The 20,172-nt window shown below is 42.2% G+C and overlaps 1 protein-coding gene across 3 annotated transcripts in view; it reads left to right on the plus strand.

Moving 5' to 3' along the window:
- The window catches only part of phkb (phosphorylase kinase, beta), a 128,560-nt gene that overhangs the window by 87,429 nt on the left and 20,959 nt on the right, over nt 1-20,172 (plus strand). For all 3 annotated transcript variants that reach the window (XM_069676780.1, XM_069676709.1, XM_069676629.1), the window contains 4 exons: nt 5,994-6,049; nt 6,862-6,955; nt 17,957-18,040; nt 18,917-19,021. In XM_069676780.1, coding sequence (XP_069532881.1) covers nt 5,994-6,049; nt 6,862-6,955; nt 17,957-18,040; nt 18,917-19,021 — 339 coding nt within the window. The remainder of the gene's footprint in view (nt 1-5,993; nt 6,050-6,861; nt 6,956-17,956; nt 18,041-18,916; nt 19,022-20,172) is intronic.

Consider the following 20,172-nt stretch of genomic DNA (forward strand, 5'->3'; position numbering starts at 1 on the left):
TGCAGACATCAGGGATCAATATTTGAATATCAAAGAAGTGAGTTTGGTGACGTAAATGACTTCAAGCGCACGGGGAATGGTTGCGACGATTGGTTGAATTTGCATGAATTCGCAGGAACACAACATCACAACTTCCTGGAGGGACTGACTTATGCCGATTATAAAACATATAAGAGTGTTTTAACTCCTTATTATTGGCAAGAAGCATATTATCACAATTATTGAGCTTTTCCTTTAATTAAAGAATATATATTTATAGCAGATGTTATTTTGTGCTGTAGGCTGATTATAGCCTGCATTGAGTTTAAATAAGAAATGATTGCAAAAACACTACAACTCCACCGAGTTTATTTGTGAAGAGTTCCAGCGGTGATGTTTTTATTCTCTTGTAAACAAGATATTTAGATGTTCTGATTTCATGTCACAGCAAACTTGTCTCTTGTTGAGATCAATAACATGCTGCCCTGGAGCTGTATCTCCGGCTGAATCCCCGGTGTTCCCCCAACAGCAGAGCTCCCTCCAGGAAACTAACTGTTAGATATCAGTCTGTGAAGTTGAGTGCATTCCAGGAGTTATTTCATGTTGAAGTGATGCAATTCATTTTTGTGGCTTACTCACCTTCCTCACCAAGCCCGTCTTCTCTTCTTCTACTGCGGTTCACAATTTCCTCTAGAATTCCCCAGGAGGAGCTGATTGAACCCGTAGCTTTTATAGGTTAGCGTGTAGGTTCGATGTGTAGGTGGAGACGACAGCAGAGCATGTTTAACAGTCAAGAAATATTTCATTCACATGCGTTTCTGCTTTAAGAAAACGAAGATGGCGCCTGTTGCTTCAAAGCTGCCTTACTATTTGGGCATTTCAGACGATTTTCTATTACACTACGTATCACAATGCCTTTGTGCCAAAACTTTAATAACCTGTGCTCAATTGCAAACCATTTGTTTTACCAGCTTCTTTTCTTCCATTAATTAGTCTGAAATCCAATTCCAGAGAGTGCTACAGATCTTTAAGCTGTTAGATTTGGCCTGAGCTGTTGGCCACACAGTCTGGCACAGCCAGGCTCCAATATGATTTGTTAACTACCTCTTAGCTGTCTGCTGCAGAGCTCATTTGGTGAAACACCACATCTCTCCTTTTCCACTCTCAGTCACACTACATTGATGTTTGCAGGATGCCTGGAAAGATTGCTTAAAGACTCATTTCATTGTCCTCTTGGTGGTTGCACAGTCACTGAGGTTCAGATGCAGTGTGAGGCAGTTCATTTCTCTGGTGTCTCCTTTATGCATTTTCATATCTTCTCCTTCTCCAAATGAGTCCTTTGTCTGCTCGGAGACCAGCGCTAATGAGAGAGTTGCATTGCAGCATTTTAGACGCCGTGGCTCCCTCGTTCATCAGGAGAGATTTGTGTTCAGACGTCTGTTTTTTCCTCCTGAGCCTCCCCTCTCTCCCGGCTCTCTCTCTCTCTCCTCTCTGATTGATGATAACGAGGTTGTTGGCTAAAACCTGCTCTTATCGACCAAACAAAATGGCTCCCAGCTTTCTGCGAGTGTGTGTTAGGATCAGCAATCATGCTTACTTGTGTGTATTGTTCCCTGGCTCTGTTTTCTGTCACCGACTGAATCTGAGCATCTCTGCACGCCTGTGTCGGTGCTCATGTGGCGTCATTAATGTATTAATATGTTCTGTGTTTGCAGGTGTGTACATGTGTGTGCGTTTGTGTGTGCGGGCATCCTCACAATGAGAACAAGATGAAAGGCCACTGCTCCTGTGAGTCACACGCTGCTGCTTGCTGCCTAAATGGCCCTGAATGGAGCGTTACAGAGCGCAGTGAAGACGATCAACTCTGCTTACAACACACGAAAACAAGTTATGGACAATTCCTGATGATCAAGATAACACTTGTTTTATACAGCAATCAGCTATAATATTATGACCACTGTCAGGTCGACTGAATGACACTGATAATGTCGTTACAATGGCACCTGTCAGTGGATGATGTTAGGCAACAAATGAACATTTTGTCCTTGAAGTTGATGTGTTGGGAGCTGGAAAAAGGGGAAGCATGAGGATGTGAGCGACTTTGACAAGAGCCAAATTGTGATGGCTGGACGACTGGGTCAGAGCATCTCCAAAACTGCAGCTCTTGTGGGGTGTTTCCGGTCTGCAGCGGTCAGGACCTACCAGAAGTGATCCAAGGAAGGAAAACCGGTGAACTGGCAACAGGGTCATGAGCGGCCAAGGCTCACTGATATGCCAGGTAAATGAAGGCTGGCCCGTGTGGTCAGATCCAACAATAGAGCTACTGTAGCTTAAACTGGTTCTGATAGAAAGGCATCAGAACACACAGTGCATGATAGTTTGTTGTGTATGGGGCTGAGTAGCCACAGAACGCTCAGGGTGTCCATGCTGACCCCTGTCCACCACCGAAAGCACCTACAATGGACAAGTGAGCATCAGAACTGGACCACAGAGCAATGGAAGAAGGTGGCCTGGTCTGATGAATCATGTTTTCTTTTACATCATGTGGATGGCCGGCCGCGTGTGCATCTCTTACCTGGGGAAGACATGGCACCAGGAAGCACTATGGAAAGAAGGCAAGCCGGTGGAGGCAGTATGATGCTTTGGGAATGTTCAGCAGGGAAACTTTAGGTCCTGCACTTCATGTGGATGTTACTTACGAACCACCTACCTAAACATTGTGGCAGACCAAGTGCACCCCTTCATGGAAACAATATTTCCTAATGGCAGTGTCCTCTTTCAGCAGGATAATGCGCCCTGCCACACTGCAAACATGGTTGAGGAATGGTTTGAGGAACAACATGTTCAAGGTGTTGGTCTATAAATTCCCCAGATCCCAATCCAATTGAGCATCTGTGTGATGTGCTGGACAAACAAGTCTGGTCCATGGAGGCCCCACCTCACGACTTTACAGGACTTAAAGGATCTTCTGCATAATGTTTTGGCTGATCGGTGTGCATTCACCTCTCCTAAATTAAAGCTATAAAAACAAAATACAAAAATGTGAGGTTTAAGAATAACATATATTGCAATACAGATGGAAACAGGAAGTAGGTGTGCTATGCGTGCAGCACACCTTAAAATCAGGCTGAATTATAACCATCAGTTAATCAAGTATGTTTAAACTTGTGTTTTCTCCCTTTTCACTGGGTAAGGTGTACTACACCAGTATATTTGAGAGGATTGTTATCATTAAATGAATACAAGTTAACGAGCTTCCTCTGGCAGGCTACATTAACTAGAGTTTCTCTATAATTTGGAGGTTTGATGGATTATTAACTTTATAATTTTAAAACAATAAACTCCCCAAAGACAGAGAGCTTTTATGGGTGGGTGAGAGAGTTAGAATGGCAATTTTGTTGCTGTATTATTTAACCGATTGTAACTCAGTTTATCAGTAAAGTGTGTAGACTGTGCTGTGTAATAGAGTCCCCCCTAAAAGTGACAGAGTGACCCTGTCTTATAAGATCAGGTCCAGTGAATGTGCGCTGCTATGTGCATATCTGCTCTGCATGACTGTAAACTGCTGCATGATGAACTGATTATAGACCACATCTCTTGCATCATTATCTCTGTGCAGTTTTCATCATTATATAGACTCACACTCTCTAAGCATCGCCTATTATAAATGTCTTCCAGCGTCCCTGGCCGCACACACTTAAAGTGACTGACTGCTCACTCTTGTGAGTTACATTTACAGCCATATAAACCCACATGGACAGAGATAAAAGTGTCTGTCTTTTCTGAATATAATAGGGTCAGATACTTTACTTTTTTTCTGTTCCCAAAACACAATACCAGCTTTTGTACTTGCAAATTTAAAAATTCAACCCGTCTAACACCTTGACTTCATTTGCATGCGGTTTATTCCCTGTGATGCATTCAGGTGCTCCTCTGCGCGCAGAAAAACTGTGATGTCTCCTCTGTGCGTTTTTCCTGATTGTCCACGAGCCCATCTGAGATTACTGCGGAGAAAACCTCCTCTCCCCTGTTCTTCCCTTTATTTACTCCCTGTCTCTCATGCTGCCTCTCACCCTGCATGAGTGATGTGTTGCTCTGTTGTGGACAATTGTGACTGTCAGTATGTAGTGGGGCTTGTTTAAGTGCCGCCATGATGGGCTCCTTCTGAGGCTTACGAAAGCAACAAACATGTGTTTGTCTATCTCTCTCCTTTATACAAGTCATTTTGTAGTTCTTAACGGTTGAGATTAATTTAAACGACACAAACCAGCATTATGTCTGGACAGTTAACGTCTGTTTATATGACAGAGATGAATTATTGAGTCATAACTGATTGTTTTGTTGATTCCTCTTATAGTCATTTAGTCTGTAACATGTCAAGATGAATGACAAACGCCCGCCATAATTTACTCTCTGACTTTTCCTGCCCATTAGTCATGCCATTGCTCCCGAGGGTATTAGGATGAAAATGAGAAAGGCAGCAAATCCTTCCATTAGAGAAGCTGCAACTATCAAATAAGAAGGACTTTTAACAAAAGGCTTAAAATTACAATCAAAACATTGTTTAACTTTTTTCCTCTTCTCACTTATTAAAAAATGTAATCATAACTAGTATATTACTTCTTAATATCTTTTTTGTTTATTCTAAGTCTCTATTTATTGTGATTTTAACTCGACTGTGCGAGCACCAGAGCAGATAAGACGTCACTTTTACATTTCCCTCTTTCTTGTTAGCTCCATCCATCACAGCCCGGATCTCTCACATGTCTTATCAACTGTTGTACTTTTATATAAACTGTGTGAGAGACAAGGTAGCAATAACAGACTGCTGTCATTTTACAAGGGATAAACTGACTTTTTATTTAATCAGCAATAGTCTCTCGTTGGGCTGCGCAGTGGTGCAGTGGTTAGTGCTGTTGCCTCACAGCTAGAAGGTTCCTAGTTCGAACCCCTGTTTGGACGTAGTGGGCCTTTCTGTGTGGAGTTTGCATGTTCCCCCCGTGTACATGTGGGTTCCCTCCTGGTACTCCGGCTTCCTCCCACAGTCCAAAGACATGCTCGTTAGGTTCATTGGTGACTCTAAATTGTCTGTAGGTGTGAATGTGAGTGTGAAATGTTGTCTGTCTCTATGAGTCAGCCCTGTGACTGACTGGTGATCAGTCCAGGGTGTGCCCCGTGTCTCGCCCAATGACAGCTGGGATAGGCTCCAGCTCCACCGCGACCCTGAAACGGATAAGTGATTAAGATAATGAATGGCTGGATAGTCTGTCCTTCTCTTCCTTTCTCGATCTCTTTGTCTCTATTTATCTATCTATCTATCTATCTATCTATCTATCTATCTATCAAAATCAAGAGTTACAACGGTGGACGTCTGGTTAAATTGGGAAGTGTACTCCCACAATTACCCTATATCGCCATTAGGGGCCATTGAAAAGTAACAGAATGAGCACTTGGATCCAAATGTCTGTTTTTCCATTGTACAGATCAACAGGTTTGCATTAGCACAGTTGTACATAGAGATAAATGGAGGGATAGATGTACTTTATTGATCCTATACTGGTAAATCATTATGTTACAGTAGCAGGAACAATACATTGTTTTACACAGGAACAATAAATGCAGAGTGAATTTACATAAACACAAGAACAGACAAATGTATACATAAAAAAGTAAATAAACAATAAACAAAACCAGAACAGATTAAAATACACCAGTAAGAATATAAATATCTATAAAACACACACTTTAAAAATATATAAGAATACATTGAAATAATAAAACAAAATGATATATACAGTATCTATAGAATACATGCTATAAACATGCACTAGAATATACAGTAGGCATAATAAACATCATATATAAACACTCTAAGCATGTGCAAAGGTGCACAGTTATGGGATTTACAGCTTTTTCACAACAGTAAAGCCACACACCAATGTAATAAAACCACTGATGCAACATACAGCAGAGCCGCGGTTCACATGTTAACGTCTCTTTTCTCTCTTTCACAGGGTCCCATTGAGAATGATGTTGTGATTCACGTGGCCCTGATAGCAGAGAGCCAGAGGTAATGTGTCTGTGTGTGTGTGTGTGTGTGCCTGTGTTTGTGTGTCTCTAATGTGTTTCAGGTCATAAAGCGCTGTTGCATTCGGCCCCTCTCTCCTATTCAGCTCTCTCCGTGCTGCGATTGTGGCGAGCTCATAAAGCCGGAGCTCAGGCTGACCTCTGCCATCATCTGTCGCTCTTCTTATCGTGTGCGTGGGTTCGTTTCAGTGCGTGTGTGCGCATAAAAACATGCGTGTGTGCGTGCAAGTCAAACAGGGTCAAGCGACTCCGAAGCTTGTTAACCTGTAGCTTCAATTACTGCTGCTTCCCCATCAGGACTATGCATCATCTCTCTCACTGCGACGCACTCACTCTTCACTACATGCTGCGGTTCAATAGCAGCTACAGCTTCATAATAGATAAAGATTTACAATAGCGCAGATTTACATGAGTTTGATATGTGAGAGAACACAAGGTCAAAAGATTTATTAAGGCTCTATTGACAGGGCTGTAGCTTCAAGATCTATAGACTCATAAAGCTGCAGATTTACAAGCTAAATTACTTCGATATATTTAAAGGTTAACAGCTACACAGCAGATTTACAAGGGGATAACAAGCTGAATAAATCCTACTTTCTCTTTTCAAAAAATATTAAGTCACAGAAAAGTGTATTTTCCAAACAGCAGGTAGGGGGGACATTAATCAACTTCAAAAGGGCACCAGTGCTGAAAATAAGCTAACAGGTAAATGTGAAATTCCCCACATTTATAATTTAACATCATCATTTTGTGTCTTGTGTGTGTGTGTGTGTGTGTGTGTGTGTGTGTGTGTAGACTGCAGGTGTTTTTGAACACGTATGGCATTCAGACCCAGACGCCCCAGCAGGTGGAGCCCATCCAGATCTGGCCTCAGAAGGAGCTGGTCAAGGTAATGCAAGCACAATCGTCACTCATTGGTCACTCACTGGCTTTACCCGGCTCACCCCCAGCTCTCTCTTCTGTCACAGCACACATGCAGCTTTAAATGAAATATGCTACTTTTCTAAACAATGGCTCTTTGACTTCAGACACCAGTTGAAAGAAGCAGGCTTCTCATTTTTAGCCAACAAGTGCTAATTTTGGTCAGAGGGAATGACTGCCCGATGCTAATGTCGTTAACTTTAACAATTAGCTAGCCAGCTAACACTGGAGTTGTGTGTTAGTTTATTACACCATCTTCAGCTGACTTTTTTAGGTTTCCAGCTTATCAAAAAGAGCAATGGCTACATAATTGGTGCTATGCTAATTCAGTGTCTCGTAACGTTAAAGACTGAGGCTGAAGCTGGGTTGTTGCGTGTCATTTGACTAGTTGTTACCTGTTGATCCAAATTAGTAATGTTGAAATTACAATCACATTTTGCATGGTAGAACACATTTCCACAATTTTTCCTACAATCTGAGAAAAAAATTGTAATATCAGATTATTGCATAAATGTTTTCAGAGACTAAAATATTAGATGATTATCGGCTATGATGCTATAGATGCCAGATACTTTTTATTCTCTTACATGCAAAAAGAAGAATGAGGACAAATTCATTACATTTGTGAAACCTAGCTCAGGTAAACTCCCCAGAGGCAGAGCGTGACATGACTGCCAACATGATCCTCTCTTGTAGCACACAGTGGATGTGTCAGTCTTAAAGTGGTAATCTCGAATATCTCAGTTTTAATGAATGGTAACTCTGGGAGCACACTTCCCAGATATCCAGACAGTGTTGCATGTGTGACGTCCACGGTTGGCTCTGGTTGTAACTCTTGATTTTCATGGCTGACGGTCGCTTTCCTTTTTAGACTGTTTGCCTTCATCTGAGTGTCGAGTTTGTTTCTTTTTCTTTGGATTTTCACTTATTTTTGAAGTTGTATCTGTAGTCATCCATCTTTTCTTTGTTTGTTCAGCCATAGTAGATTACTGTTTACTCGCAACACTTGCAGAGACCAGAAAAGCAGCCGCTTAGCTCCGCCTACCCTCTCTGGCAGACCAACCACTGCTGGCTGATGGAAAACGCGTCACTAACTGGGCGCTGCTTGAGATTTTTTCTGTGAAAGTCGCCACAGACACCCAGTCTGTAATACTGCAAATGCAAAGGCTTTCATCAGTGGGCCATAGGCTCAATCACCATTGTGTTACCTCATTCGGTGATAGATTGTGACTTAACATTTATTTAAATGAAAATCTTCAAGATTATTTCTTTAAATTGAGCATTTTGCAACACAACCTGTAACCCAGTATAGTAATTTAGTTAACTAATTATATTTTTAATATTACCGTTGGAAGTGACAGAAGGTTATTTTACTACTGAAGATAACTAATGAGCCCTGCATGCTAACTTCATCTGCTTACAGTAGAGCAGACAAACACACTATTTAATCCATCCTTACACTTTTGCTTTTGGTTTTTGGTTTGAAAAAATATCCTCCAAGCTCCACATTCAGTATCTCTTACAACAGCCTCATGTAATTCAGCACGTAGGGAAATACAGAGCTTTGCAGACCTGCTATGCCGTACTGTAGCTATGATTGGACAGTCACTGTTGGAGAGAGGGCTTTCACCAAAGCTCACTTGGCGCCTTACTGATTACATTTTACTGTAGCTATCGATATCCCAGCAGACCTCGGCTCAGTCGGCCCATCTGTTTGTCTTTCCGAGACTTCCTGCTCTTAAGATTTTCCTCTTGATTGTCCCATCAATCACAGCAAGGCTGCAGATTGGCTGGAGTGACTGATCAGCTGAGCAGTGATTGTTCATGTTGATTGACCAGCGTAATGGTGGAGCCGTCATTGTGTCACTTTGGCGAATTGGAGATGCATGGAGCTGAGTGGCTCAGACAGGTCTGTAGGAGATGAACGATCTCCCACATGTTGACATGTGATATGGAGCACGGTTAATATCGAGTCACTCCGTTTTTTATCTCAACAACTGTTTCACTGCTGCATTCGAATACTGGGAGGTCGGAGAAAGCAGATGAGCTGCTGGGATGAAGGAGCTTCTTAAGAGAATATAAAGGAGCTGTAAGCTGCAGATGGAGGAAAATCCGATCTTCTTTAAGAACGATCTGAGCAAACTCAGCTCAAACTCAGAAACAGCTTGTTTTAGATCCTTGAAAGTACGTGACGGCTTTTGAACGAGCCTCGGTGTCAGCATTATGATACTCACTCGTTCTTTAGCAAATAAAAGAAGATAAGCAAAAAAGTTATTCCAACCTCATTCGCACTCTATTGTTTCCAAACCACAGAGTATAGAGACAGAGTGCAGTGCAGGTTCCTCCCCCAGCGGAGGGAAACAATCGCTCTTCATTGACTTTGTATTCGACTCTTCGTCACTGTTGTCTGCAAGCAACAACAGAAAAAAAGTTTCTGTGTGGTGGCATCACTACCAACAGGGTAAAGACCCCAGAAATAAGTTTTAGCATCCAAACAGAAAAAATGAACTTTTAAGAGGACAAGCCAACAAGACGTGAGGCATCAGCAGGAAGAATGAGAAACTGTGGAATCCTGACTCTCAGTTTTTCCGAGCAAAATGAGGAGGTTGAAGCTAACCTATGCTAGGCCTGCTTTTGATCTTCGCTATATACAACGTTTGGATCAATCATTATATATAGTGAAAAAGTGTTAAACTTCTGGTCGTTCAGTGGGATCAGCTCCAAGAAAAACACTGAGACAGACCAACAATATTAAGTTTGTCCCCTCTGGTAGACAATCCTTTGACGTGCCATGATGTGTATTTTACCTGTATTGAATATTCCTTACGTTGCCCTCCTTTTTATGGTCTTACTCTCATTTCCAGTAGTGAGCACTTGGGTGTGGTTTCACATTATTTTTCCTGTTCAGCTGTGTGGCAAGAGAGACAGAGGGTGAGAGGGTTTGGGATATTTTCTGTTGACAGTCATTGTTGTTGTCACTGTTGTTTTTCATGTAATGTTTTTTGACATGTGTATTGGATTATTTTGTCAGTCTTTTGTTTGATAAAGAGCCAAAACTTATCTGGACCTTGATATGACTTCATGCAATACGTGTCACAGTTACGAGTGCACTTACTATGTTGCAATTTGCCTCCAGTTTGGTTTGTGTTCACACAAACTCTTTTACCAGCTGACCAAAGGTTTTGATGCACGAGGAAACTGCTCTCTGATTGGTCAGAATTTCCACGTGGGAAAACTCCCTGAAGTAAACAAAGAGAGAACAAGAAGAGAGAGAAACGCGGACTTTAATGTTTTGTTGTCTGATTTTTATTTTACTATGAACCGACACTGTTCTACTGATCATTCAGCTCCACTCTCCTTTAGTTTCTCCTTGAACAGTTTGAACACCTCCGTGTTCGTGTGCGTTTCTATCAGCATTTGTGAAATTGTTTGGTCAGCCCATATTTCTATTAGAGCCCTCACCTCGTCGCTCCCTAGCTGTCCTAGACTGATCTTGCTACCTCGCTGCATGTCTGTCTCTGCAAGTGTCAACATCGTTTAACAACCCACAATGCACAGTTTTTTGGGTTTGCTTCCCATATTAAGTCCTACTTTAAGTGCATTTATGTTCTCACCTAAATCAAATCAGTCCTGTCAGGTCTGAATGCACCCTTCGTTGCTACAGCTAGCAACCTTGTTAACCTTTGAGCATTTGGCTGCATATTGTGGCGCCAATTTGTCCCCTTCAGTAAGTGTGGTTTATATCTATATCTCTTTCTCTCTCTACCTTTATATATACATCTTTATTTCATTCAATTTGTTCAATTAACACCTATTTTTTTTATCTTATTGTTGCTTATCAAACACTTAAGCTTTAGTATCTACAGTATATCTACAGTATTATCTATTGTTCTGGCAGCCCCATTGCAATACTTAACTGAAATTCACAATCCAAAACCCATAGGAAATATGAAAATCCCTGATGTCACTTGAAATGAAGGTGCATGTTCTCGACAAGAGGGAGGGGATTCAAAGAATATAATGTAATCTGACTCTGCCATCGAGTCGGCTTATAAAAATCCTTTCAAATCCCTTATCAAATATATTCAGGTTTAACTTTAAGTTACAAAAGCAAAGATAACAGAAAACTGTGCATCACATGACTGTTAAAAAGGAAGGAATTTAAGGTCTGTTTCACATTTTGTGAGTAATGAGTGCAGCACTGGCTGTTACTTCCCTCCTGTCCACTCTGCTTCTTTCATCTGCAGCAGATTACACCATGTGTTCTGTCATATCAGGACACCAAACACCAACTTCTGTTTCACTCCCACCGTGTCCGTCACTCAAACCCTGCTCTCTCCTCTCGACGCCGTCCCTCATCTGCATGTGTACTGTTTGAAGTCTTCTCCCTCTCCTTTGTCATACCTGTCAATCAAACCCTGCTCCCCTCCCTGGCCTCTGTTCCTCATCTGTCATGTCTGTTATTTTGCTTCTATTCTCTGTGCCACCTTCTACAAACAAACAATTTTTTTCCTATTATGTCATCGCTCTGCTTTTTTCTTTGTACCTTTTGTCCACCTCCTGCTCCATCCGTCTAATCCACTCCTCTAACCCCGCTCTCCCCTCTGGGCCTCCGTCCTGCCCCGCCCCCATTATGTCCAAACAACTCTCCCCTCCAGGTCCATCAGCTGCCTTTGAACTGTCATACCTGTAACTTTCCCCTCCTCTCCCCTCTCTCACCTCTTTCTGCGGTGTGTTGCTCAGCCTCTCAGATGGATGTGCAGTTGTGAGTCAGAGCGGGCGCTGTGCTGAATATTAAATCCAAAAGCTCAGACAGACGTTTCTTCCTCGACAGAATCTGTTTATCTCGGAGTCACCACCATCTCCGCCGCTGCAGGCTGCATTTGCTCACCTCACCTCGTCCCTCGCAGCCGTTTGATTGTGTTGACAACAGCTGGCTGATGATGGGAGAGTGGCAATTACATTTTGCAATGTGTTATTCCCAACCGTACACCCTGAAGCTTATCCCCTCGCAAATCACAGCTTTGCCCCAAAAATAGCCTTCCTTTTAACGCCTCTGTCTCGCTTTCACATCTGATAGTCGATGCAGGCGACATTTTGTTTTTTCAGACTCTCATTTTCTCCACATGTCGCAGTTGAAAGCCACACCTGGAATCTTCTGAAGGAGGTCCTACAGACGAGCTCTGGGAAAAGATTGCATCTCTTAAAAGACTCTACAGGGAAATTATATTATATCCTATTTCCCTTCTGTGTCTTATTCTACTATTTTTGTCAAATATGACAGCTTTCCAAAAACATCAGATTCAAAAGAAACCATCTTAAAGATAGTGTTTACACAAAGATGTCACATAGAATAGTCCCATCATCACAGCTGGAGTAAAAGCTCCGACCCTGGCTTCTATTTAAGTGGCAGTGGCAGTTCATAAAAAATGCAGTGGTTACTCTGTTTTAAAGGTTCTCAACTTGGAAACATAGAGACACCAACCAACTTCTGTAAATTGTTGCTGAACTTCTTCGCCATGTAATCAGGTTAAATCGAAAGTGAAACCAGGGTTCATACACAAGTGGAGCAGAACGTCAATCCAGGATGCTGTGCAGGTTTTGACAATAGCTGCAGGAATATAATGGGGACTACTTTCTGTATTTTGTCTGACACAAAGTATTTGAGATCTTTTCTGTAAAACTTTTTAAAAAGCTGCACATTGCATTATATAATATCATATCGTTATAATTATCATTCTTAAATTTCCTCCTTCAAAGGTGGTGAATTACATGTTAAAGGAACCAACAGTCACAATGATCACCAGTATGAGAGAAGACAACCCAGCGTGACATATACAGAAATGTCCCTATTGGTAACTGTGCTCATGTCAGTACTGACTGTGAAAAGATCCCTCCCTGACACCTTTACCTTACACACAGCCAGCAAGCGAACTACATTGGATTAGTGTTGGGAATTACGGCTCTTTGAAGGGAGCCGGATCTTATGGCTCCTTTCCTTTCCGAGAGCCGAACGGCCATGAGATCCGTGGTGAGAGAGTGTTCGGACTCGCGAATGTGCCTGCACTATATTCTCCCGTGTCAACACACGCATATTTAAATTTCCGCGCTTTTAACACTTAAAAGGAAACAGCAGAATAATGCCTATAATTCATGATACAACTCTGTACGACTACAGAGATGTCAACAAAAAAAAAACAACAAACAAATAACGTTGCTCACCGTCACTCTGTTGTGGTGACATGATTCCGCTGCACGTGACCTCGTATAGCTGAAGTTGAAACAAGCTGCCTGCCGTAATTTGGCATAGAGAGGAGTGGCCTATAAAAAGAACGGCTCTCACCTACGACTCGGTTCCCATCGTTCGCACCAAAGAGCCGTTCAAAAGAATCAGATCGTTCGCGAACGTCACAACACTAAAGTGGATGGAGAGTGAAAAGCTAGTCCAGATATACTAGCAGCAACACTGAAGCTGCGTGTGGGATGAGTTTGTATTCTGCTTGTGATTTCCCCTTCTGCAAAGGATTTTCAAGTGCCAGGGCGAGCATTTTTTTCAGCAGTGTCGCGTCACTCAGCTTATTCACTGCACCACAGAGCAGGTTGAGTCACCTTTATTGAGGAAAGCTAAACTGTCGGATATTTGCTCAATCACTAATTTACATTGTTATCTGTTAGAAATGGGTCTAAAGATTGAGCAGGCAGAGAGCCAAATCAGCGGGCTATCGTCCAAGTTCCAGCCTTCTTATTACGAAACTCCTTCACACGGCTCAGCAAGAAAATGCTGTCTAAGGAAAATGTAGTTTAATTATGTTACCCCGGAAGATAGCCACTTAATTTAACTAACAGTGACAGCATTAGCCATTAGATTCAACAGAGGCTGAGAATAGATTTTACAAGGGAGGGTGACTGTGGATTTAGAGCCCTATTCCTTACTTAAAAGTCAATCTAGAACAACAATTACATGAACCAAGAACTCTCGGATGCAGCTCTATCCTGTAAAGACATTAAGGGGTAATTTGATGGTTACAGAAACACAATCATTACCTGAATGTTTGATCGCAAATTCTTTAGCAAGATGCTGAACCCAGATCCTGCACGATTACTATAAGTCCCTCTAGATGTCAGCAGCTGTAATGCAGGTTTATGTGACACCAACACTTACATTTACTGTTTGGGAGAGCAGCTGTGAAACTGTGCAGAAGTCCACCCCCTCCTGTGTGAGCGCCTATGAAATCGTGGAACTCCCTGTGGTGAATTTAAAGTTATGCAGTGAGGGAGTAAGTAGTTGTAAATCGTCACCTATGGAGCGGCTGTAGATGTGTAAAACGCAGCTTTTAAATACAGATTTTTATGATGGGTACCACCTGTCAGGCTCGCCGTTTGTGCTGCAGTCAGTGGAAATGTCGGGGAATGAAAGGATGCTTTGATAGGCTGCCTGTGTGTTGTCCTTCTTCATTGGTATTCTGCACGGAGGAAGAGTTGGGTGCAGAGTTCCTCCAACCTCTCTTGGCTTTTCTGCTCCAGGTCTCTACTTTGCCTGTCAGGGCTGTGATTTGCACCGCCACTTACTCTCAATTAACATTTCTCTTTTTTATTCAAACACTATGCTTTTCTCCTCTTTTAAAGTAATTTCTTTTAATTGCTCTAACCCTGTTGTGTGTTCAGCTCAGCCTTTTGCAAACAGAGAGGAAGTGCACTGGAGTAGCAGAGCACCACCTTTTGGTTGACGCTGTAAACTACAGATTGTTTGAGATGGGAGATTGCGGCATGGAGGCTTGATAGGCAGATTTCCTGCAGTGAGAGTGTGGGCGTACTGATGCTGTTTCATGATAGGACAGATTTGGAGGTATTTAAATTTAGAATTCACAGACTGTCACAAAGGGAATTAGTGCTCTGTTCCCATTTTCAGAAGCATGCAGGTACACTATAGTGCAAGTGCTTGTGGCGGTGAGTGTCACACCACTGGGCTGCGAGCAAGCAGAGCTGAGAAATCAATGTCTATCTTCTTTCTCTCTCCATCTTTGTATCAGTGCGTTCTGACAGCAGGCGACACAGCGGTGAGAAGCTTTTATCTGAAGCACCAAAGAAATGTTCTGGAAACTGATCGGCTGGAGCTGCTGCACTCTCCTCGCTGTCTCTAAATGCGTTTCAGAGGAGGCTGCGGGGGAGGCCATGACCTTTCCCTCTGCTTTGTTTTGACGAACTGGGGAGCCCTTTGATGCAAAAACTCAGTAATCACTGCAGCACCTGCGACACAGACACTGATTTCTACTCATCTGCTTTTCGTGCAACAGGATTATAAGTGCCACAATTAGTGCAAAGGGGTCAGAGCTTTCATTTTTAGTGTAAGCTGAGTGCCAAAAAGTTAAATTGGACCTGTATGAGTTATACCTTTTCCGGCTTTACTGGCACCACAGAATTCCACTCTGCCAATTAAGTGTGAAACTTGACCTAAGCACATCTTTTTCAGCCAGCATTAACATAAATTCTCTCCAGCCTATATACTCTGGACTTCCTGCATTGCTGATGTTAACATTTCTCAGCTCATAAAGTTACTTTATACTCAAGATCGGACTTGACTCAGGGTTTTCACCTTGAGACTGTGGGACCAGACGGAGTCCTATAACTTCTGACGTGATCAAACTTCAGTATTTGTGCTGTAGAGATGCAGAGGGGCTTGAGTTACACCGTGCTGACAAATTATGTATTGAACAGATGGCTCAAACAAACCTATACCTAACTCCAATCTATAGCAATTCAGGTGCTGAAAGTAGGACTGAAACTGGTTTTTGGATGCATAATGTGGAAAGACAATCTGATGTCAAGTCTGAAATATGTTTTGATTTATATACTCAGCAAGAGAAAGGCTAAGTTGGTATATTCTAACCTTTCCAAGGAGTACTCCAGTGATTTATAGTATCACTGCACATCCATAAAGCTGAATGACTCACAAAACAGACCATAAAAGTAATGGTCAAATCAAAGTGGCAGAGTATAAAGGCTGTAGAGATATACTATACTCACTTTTGCTCCTCACTCTAGCGTGCTGCAATGGGTCAAGCTCCTGAAACGCTGGGTTTTACATCTTGCATCGACAGTGATCAATGATTCAGTACATTTTTGGACCTTCCCACTCATGTCTGTCACACTTCATTCCCCCTGTTTGTAACACAGGCTTACTCTGAAGGATGTACAGTGTCTAAACTCAATCCAAGATAACCATGATTATTAAATACTCTCCATGATTCACGAGACTTTATGTGTAAAAGTTTCTTGAAACACCAGGAATTCACTGTGGCGGCTGTGGCTCAGTGGTAGAGTCGGTCGTCTTTCATTGGAAGGTTGGGGTTTGATCCCTGACTGCTACAGTCACATGTCAAAGTGTCCTTGGGCAAGACACCGAACCCCAAATTGCTCCCAGTGGCATAGCCATCGGTGTGTGAATGTGATGACTGACTGACAGCTGGGCACTTCAGTTGGGCAGCCTCTGCCATCAGTGTGTGAATGTGAGTGTGAAAGGGTGATGTAGTGTAAAAGCAGCTTTAAGTGGTCGCAAGACTAGAAAAGCGTTATATAAGTCCATTTACCATTTACTTCCCCAAACATGTTCCAATCCTAGGTTGGAGGAGTCCACAAGAGCGAAAATTTTAATTTGTTTAAGTAGTGTGGTGTATTACGTAAGAAATATCTTCCTTAAGGGCTGGTTCATCATCTACATGGTAGCCACAATGCAACTATATTGAGTAATGAGTAGAGAAATGATAGCAACTTTGTCCTATTCTTTATTTGGTCTGGGAAACTTTACACTCCAGCCAAACTCTATACCTAATATAGCTTTATGTTAGCAACAATCATAGGTTGGTTGAAATTCTCTAAAAGGTGTTTTCACTCCTGGAAATGGAACTTAAAATTTGAAAAATTCAAGAAATAAGCATCAATCTAACCCTGAGCTGCTTGGCATGTTTCTGTCGTTAGCATCCAAATAGGCCATGAAGTATTAAACTGTGCTTTATTTCAGAGCTAACTAGCTTTAGCCTGCTTTAAAAAAACTAAGCTAGTTCCTTATTCCTTTTTTTATTTCAGGTCAGCTGTAAGCATGTAGAGTCCGTTGGGGACAGCATTTAAACCAACAAAAACACCATGTTAGCTTGTTAGCGTCAAATTGTAAGCTAGCTTAAGCGTCACGAATCTCTGAGCAACAGTTGTAATTTCAGCCAACAAAATCAACAGATGTTAGCTAACAGAGAAACCTGCTTTCAGAAAATGCAGATGAAGACTCAGAACTTTTAAAATTGACGATGGAAAAACTTTTAAACTAAATAAGTGCCATGCTGGAAAGGGAAACACAAATGTAACACTACTAACTGGGGGTGGGGCCTATTGTTGCTGGGTCAAGTACCACCAGCTAATTTTTAAGACAGATATTTACCAGTGTATGATATTCTAAGTGGCTTTCACAGAAAATCCCAAACAGCATGCTGTTGTTTATTCATGCTAATGAGAGCTCAGCTAGGTATCAGTGTCTCTCTTTAGAGGTCTCTGCGTGTCAGTACAACAGTGCTATCAGCTCCAGGGCCCATGGGTGTGCTTTGGTCCACTAAGCACGCTGCTGATGGCAGCACAGGGACCTTTCATTATCTCCATGTCTCATAACTTTACACGCAGCTAATATCAGTAGGTGGTTCTACCATATGGAGGTAATTTCAGCTTATGAGTTGTAACAACAGAAACGTCTCAGTGGGACTGACAGATGATGGAGTCACACTTTCATTACCATGTGGAATGGCACTGTGCGGCGTGACATTTCAAATCAAATGTGATATTTTTAATCTCAAAGCAATGCTGATAGGATCGCAGGGAAATGATTGAGATGTAGATTGTGGTTTTATCTGGGAACAGAGAGCTGAGCAGTGGGATTATGCGCAGCAGTGAAACCATGTGCAATGTGTATGTTGTGATCTCTCTGCAGGCGTACCGTTTCCTCGCCATCAATAAGAAGCTGGGGTTGAGTGGGCGTCCAGAGAGGCCAGTAGGCTGCATCGGGACCTGCAAGGTAAATGTATTTGCAAACACACCTACATACATGCATATATACCCTTACAGGCACACACAAACTGTATGTGAACTGCATGTTGACCTGTTGCACTGGTCATGTGTGACCACCCTCACATCTCCCACATATTGATCTGCATAAATTACCAAAAAGTCGCCTGCAGCTCAGAAAGTCAACAGAGACAGAAAATATTCACTTCCAAGACTTCCCTCTTTATCAGCCATACAGTGTGCATCAGTGAATGCTGAATAGATCTTGCTTATTCGCACGACTTATTGCATTTTAATATTCTAAGCTGCTTCCAGGCAGTCTGTGTGTGTCCGTGTGGGTGCATACTATGTGGCTGTGGAAGAGTGTGTTTCTAAAGTTCATCCGTGTGTGTGTGTGTGTGTGTGTGCTAATGTGTCTTGCTGATGTTGTTTGCAGTGTCTCCCAAATGAAGGTCATAGCGTGACAGAATAAGTTAAGCTGTAGCAGCTTCCTCAAACAAAGACGTTGCCAAACAAATGAATCACGGCTCCCGACGCATTGCTAAGACAATATTATAATGGAACATTTATGGGGAAGATGGCAGACTGCCAGAGGGCATTATACTCATCAGCGTCTGCACGAGTGTGTGTGTCGGCCCCTTTGACAACTGTTATGTGTGAAAGGGACATTTGGACCTCTTATGTGTCTGTACTGTGTGTGTGTGTGTGTGTGTGTGTGTGTGTGATCAGCCGTGGTTGTGTCCCCTCTTTCCCAGGATTGATGACTTGTTTTAGACACAACCCAGAATAATGTATACGTGGCATCTTGTGAGCCATCCGTCTTCTGATGCAATACTGTGTGTGCGTGTGTGTGTGTGTGTGTGTGTGTGTATTTATCTCCCTGCAGATTTATCGTATCCTGGGCAAGACGGTGGTGTGCTACCCAATAGTGTTTGATCTAAGTGACTTCTACTTGTCCCAAGATGTTATGCTGCTGATTGATGACATTAAGGTAAGTCAGGGTCACACTTATGGAGCTTAGCAATGCTTTCATAACTGAGATTTATACCAGGGTCTGGGTGAAAACTTGAGTCTGATTGGCTGCAGGGTGACCACTAATTCCTTTAAATGGACACCTATGAAGTAGTTCAGGTTAAACTGTCTATCCATACTAAATTAATGCGCTGGCTCTGTATCTTAAATGCAACTCCTTAAAGAGCAGCTCCAGTCCTGTTCTATGACATTTAAAATGCTCTGCTTGAAATAATAAATTGTGTCTGATGTGTTGTTTCTACAAAATACATTTAATTACCTTGTAAAAATCCTCCCAAGGCATCTCCTCAGTCATTAAAAATGTACGACTCTGCATAGGCCCCGCCCACTATGCAAAATTCCAACGGCCACTCTGTCACAAAAACAAAACACGTCTCTGCCATCGTTTAGCGGCAACTTGTTGAAACTTAGCTCGCTTGCAAAGTAGTAATTAGCAGTAGTAACGTTAAAGTTAGCAGTCAGTTGTGAGAAAATTACGATGACGGTTACAGCTGGCTCGTGCATTGCCAAAGTGGTTGCCATAGGTTACACATAATGATATGCATAAGCGTCACCCTGTCCATTAACAGGATTGGCTCCTTAGGTTTGTGACGTCTCAAACCTGCCAATCTGAAAACGTGTTGTTCAGCCTGTCCTTGGTACACTGCAGTTTAAAAGCAGACAGGCCCAGCCATGGAGATGACTGCTGATGTTGTCCCTGATATGTCTTGTAGCACATGAAGAACACCACATGGAGATGTTTACAAGGTTAAACTCTGGATGTTCACATCAAATTGAAACAATAAGGCACTTTAACTTATTGGAGCCTTACCTTTTTGGAGAGTATTATAACTTTGATGACTGGGTGCAGTAAGTAAAGAAAGAGAAACTGAGAAGAAAGGGGAGAACAGTTCAAGGTCCTTCAGTAACTCACCCTCAGAACACCACAGGATGGATGGCACCTGTAACACAAAAGCTGCCCCTGTGAACTTACTAATACTATAAAGTATATTTCACTGGCAAAGCTGGACTAATAATGATCCCTGTGGAGAAATTACATTGCAGAACTGAGGGAAAAACAGACACAGATTTAATTTAAACTTAAACTTTAGTGAAATAATGGATTTTGAA

This window comes from Semicossyphus pulcher, unplaced genomic scaffold (assembly GCF_022749685.1).
Source record: "Semicossyphus pulcher isolate SPU_LCO1_2020_fin unplaced genomic scaffold, fSemPul1.0.p SCAF_1, whole genome shotgun sequence".
Classification (NCBI taxonomy): domain Eukaryota; kingdom Metazoa; phylum Chordata; class Actinopteri; order Labriformes; family Labridae; genus Semicossyphus; species Semicossyphus pulcher.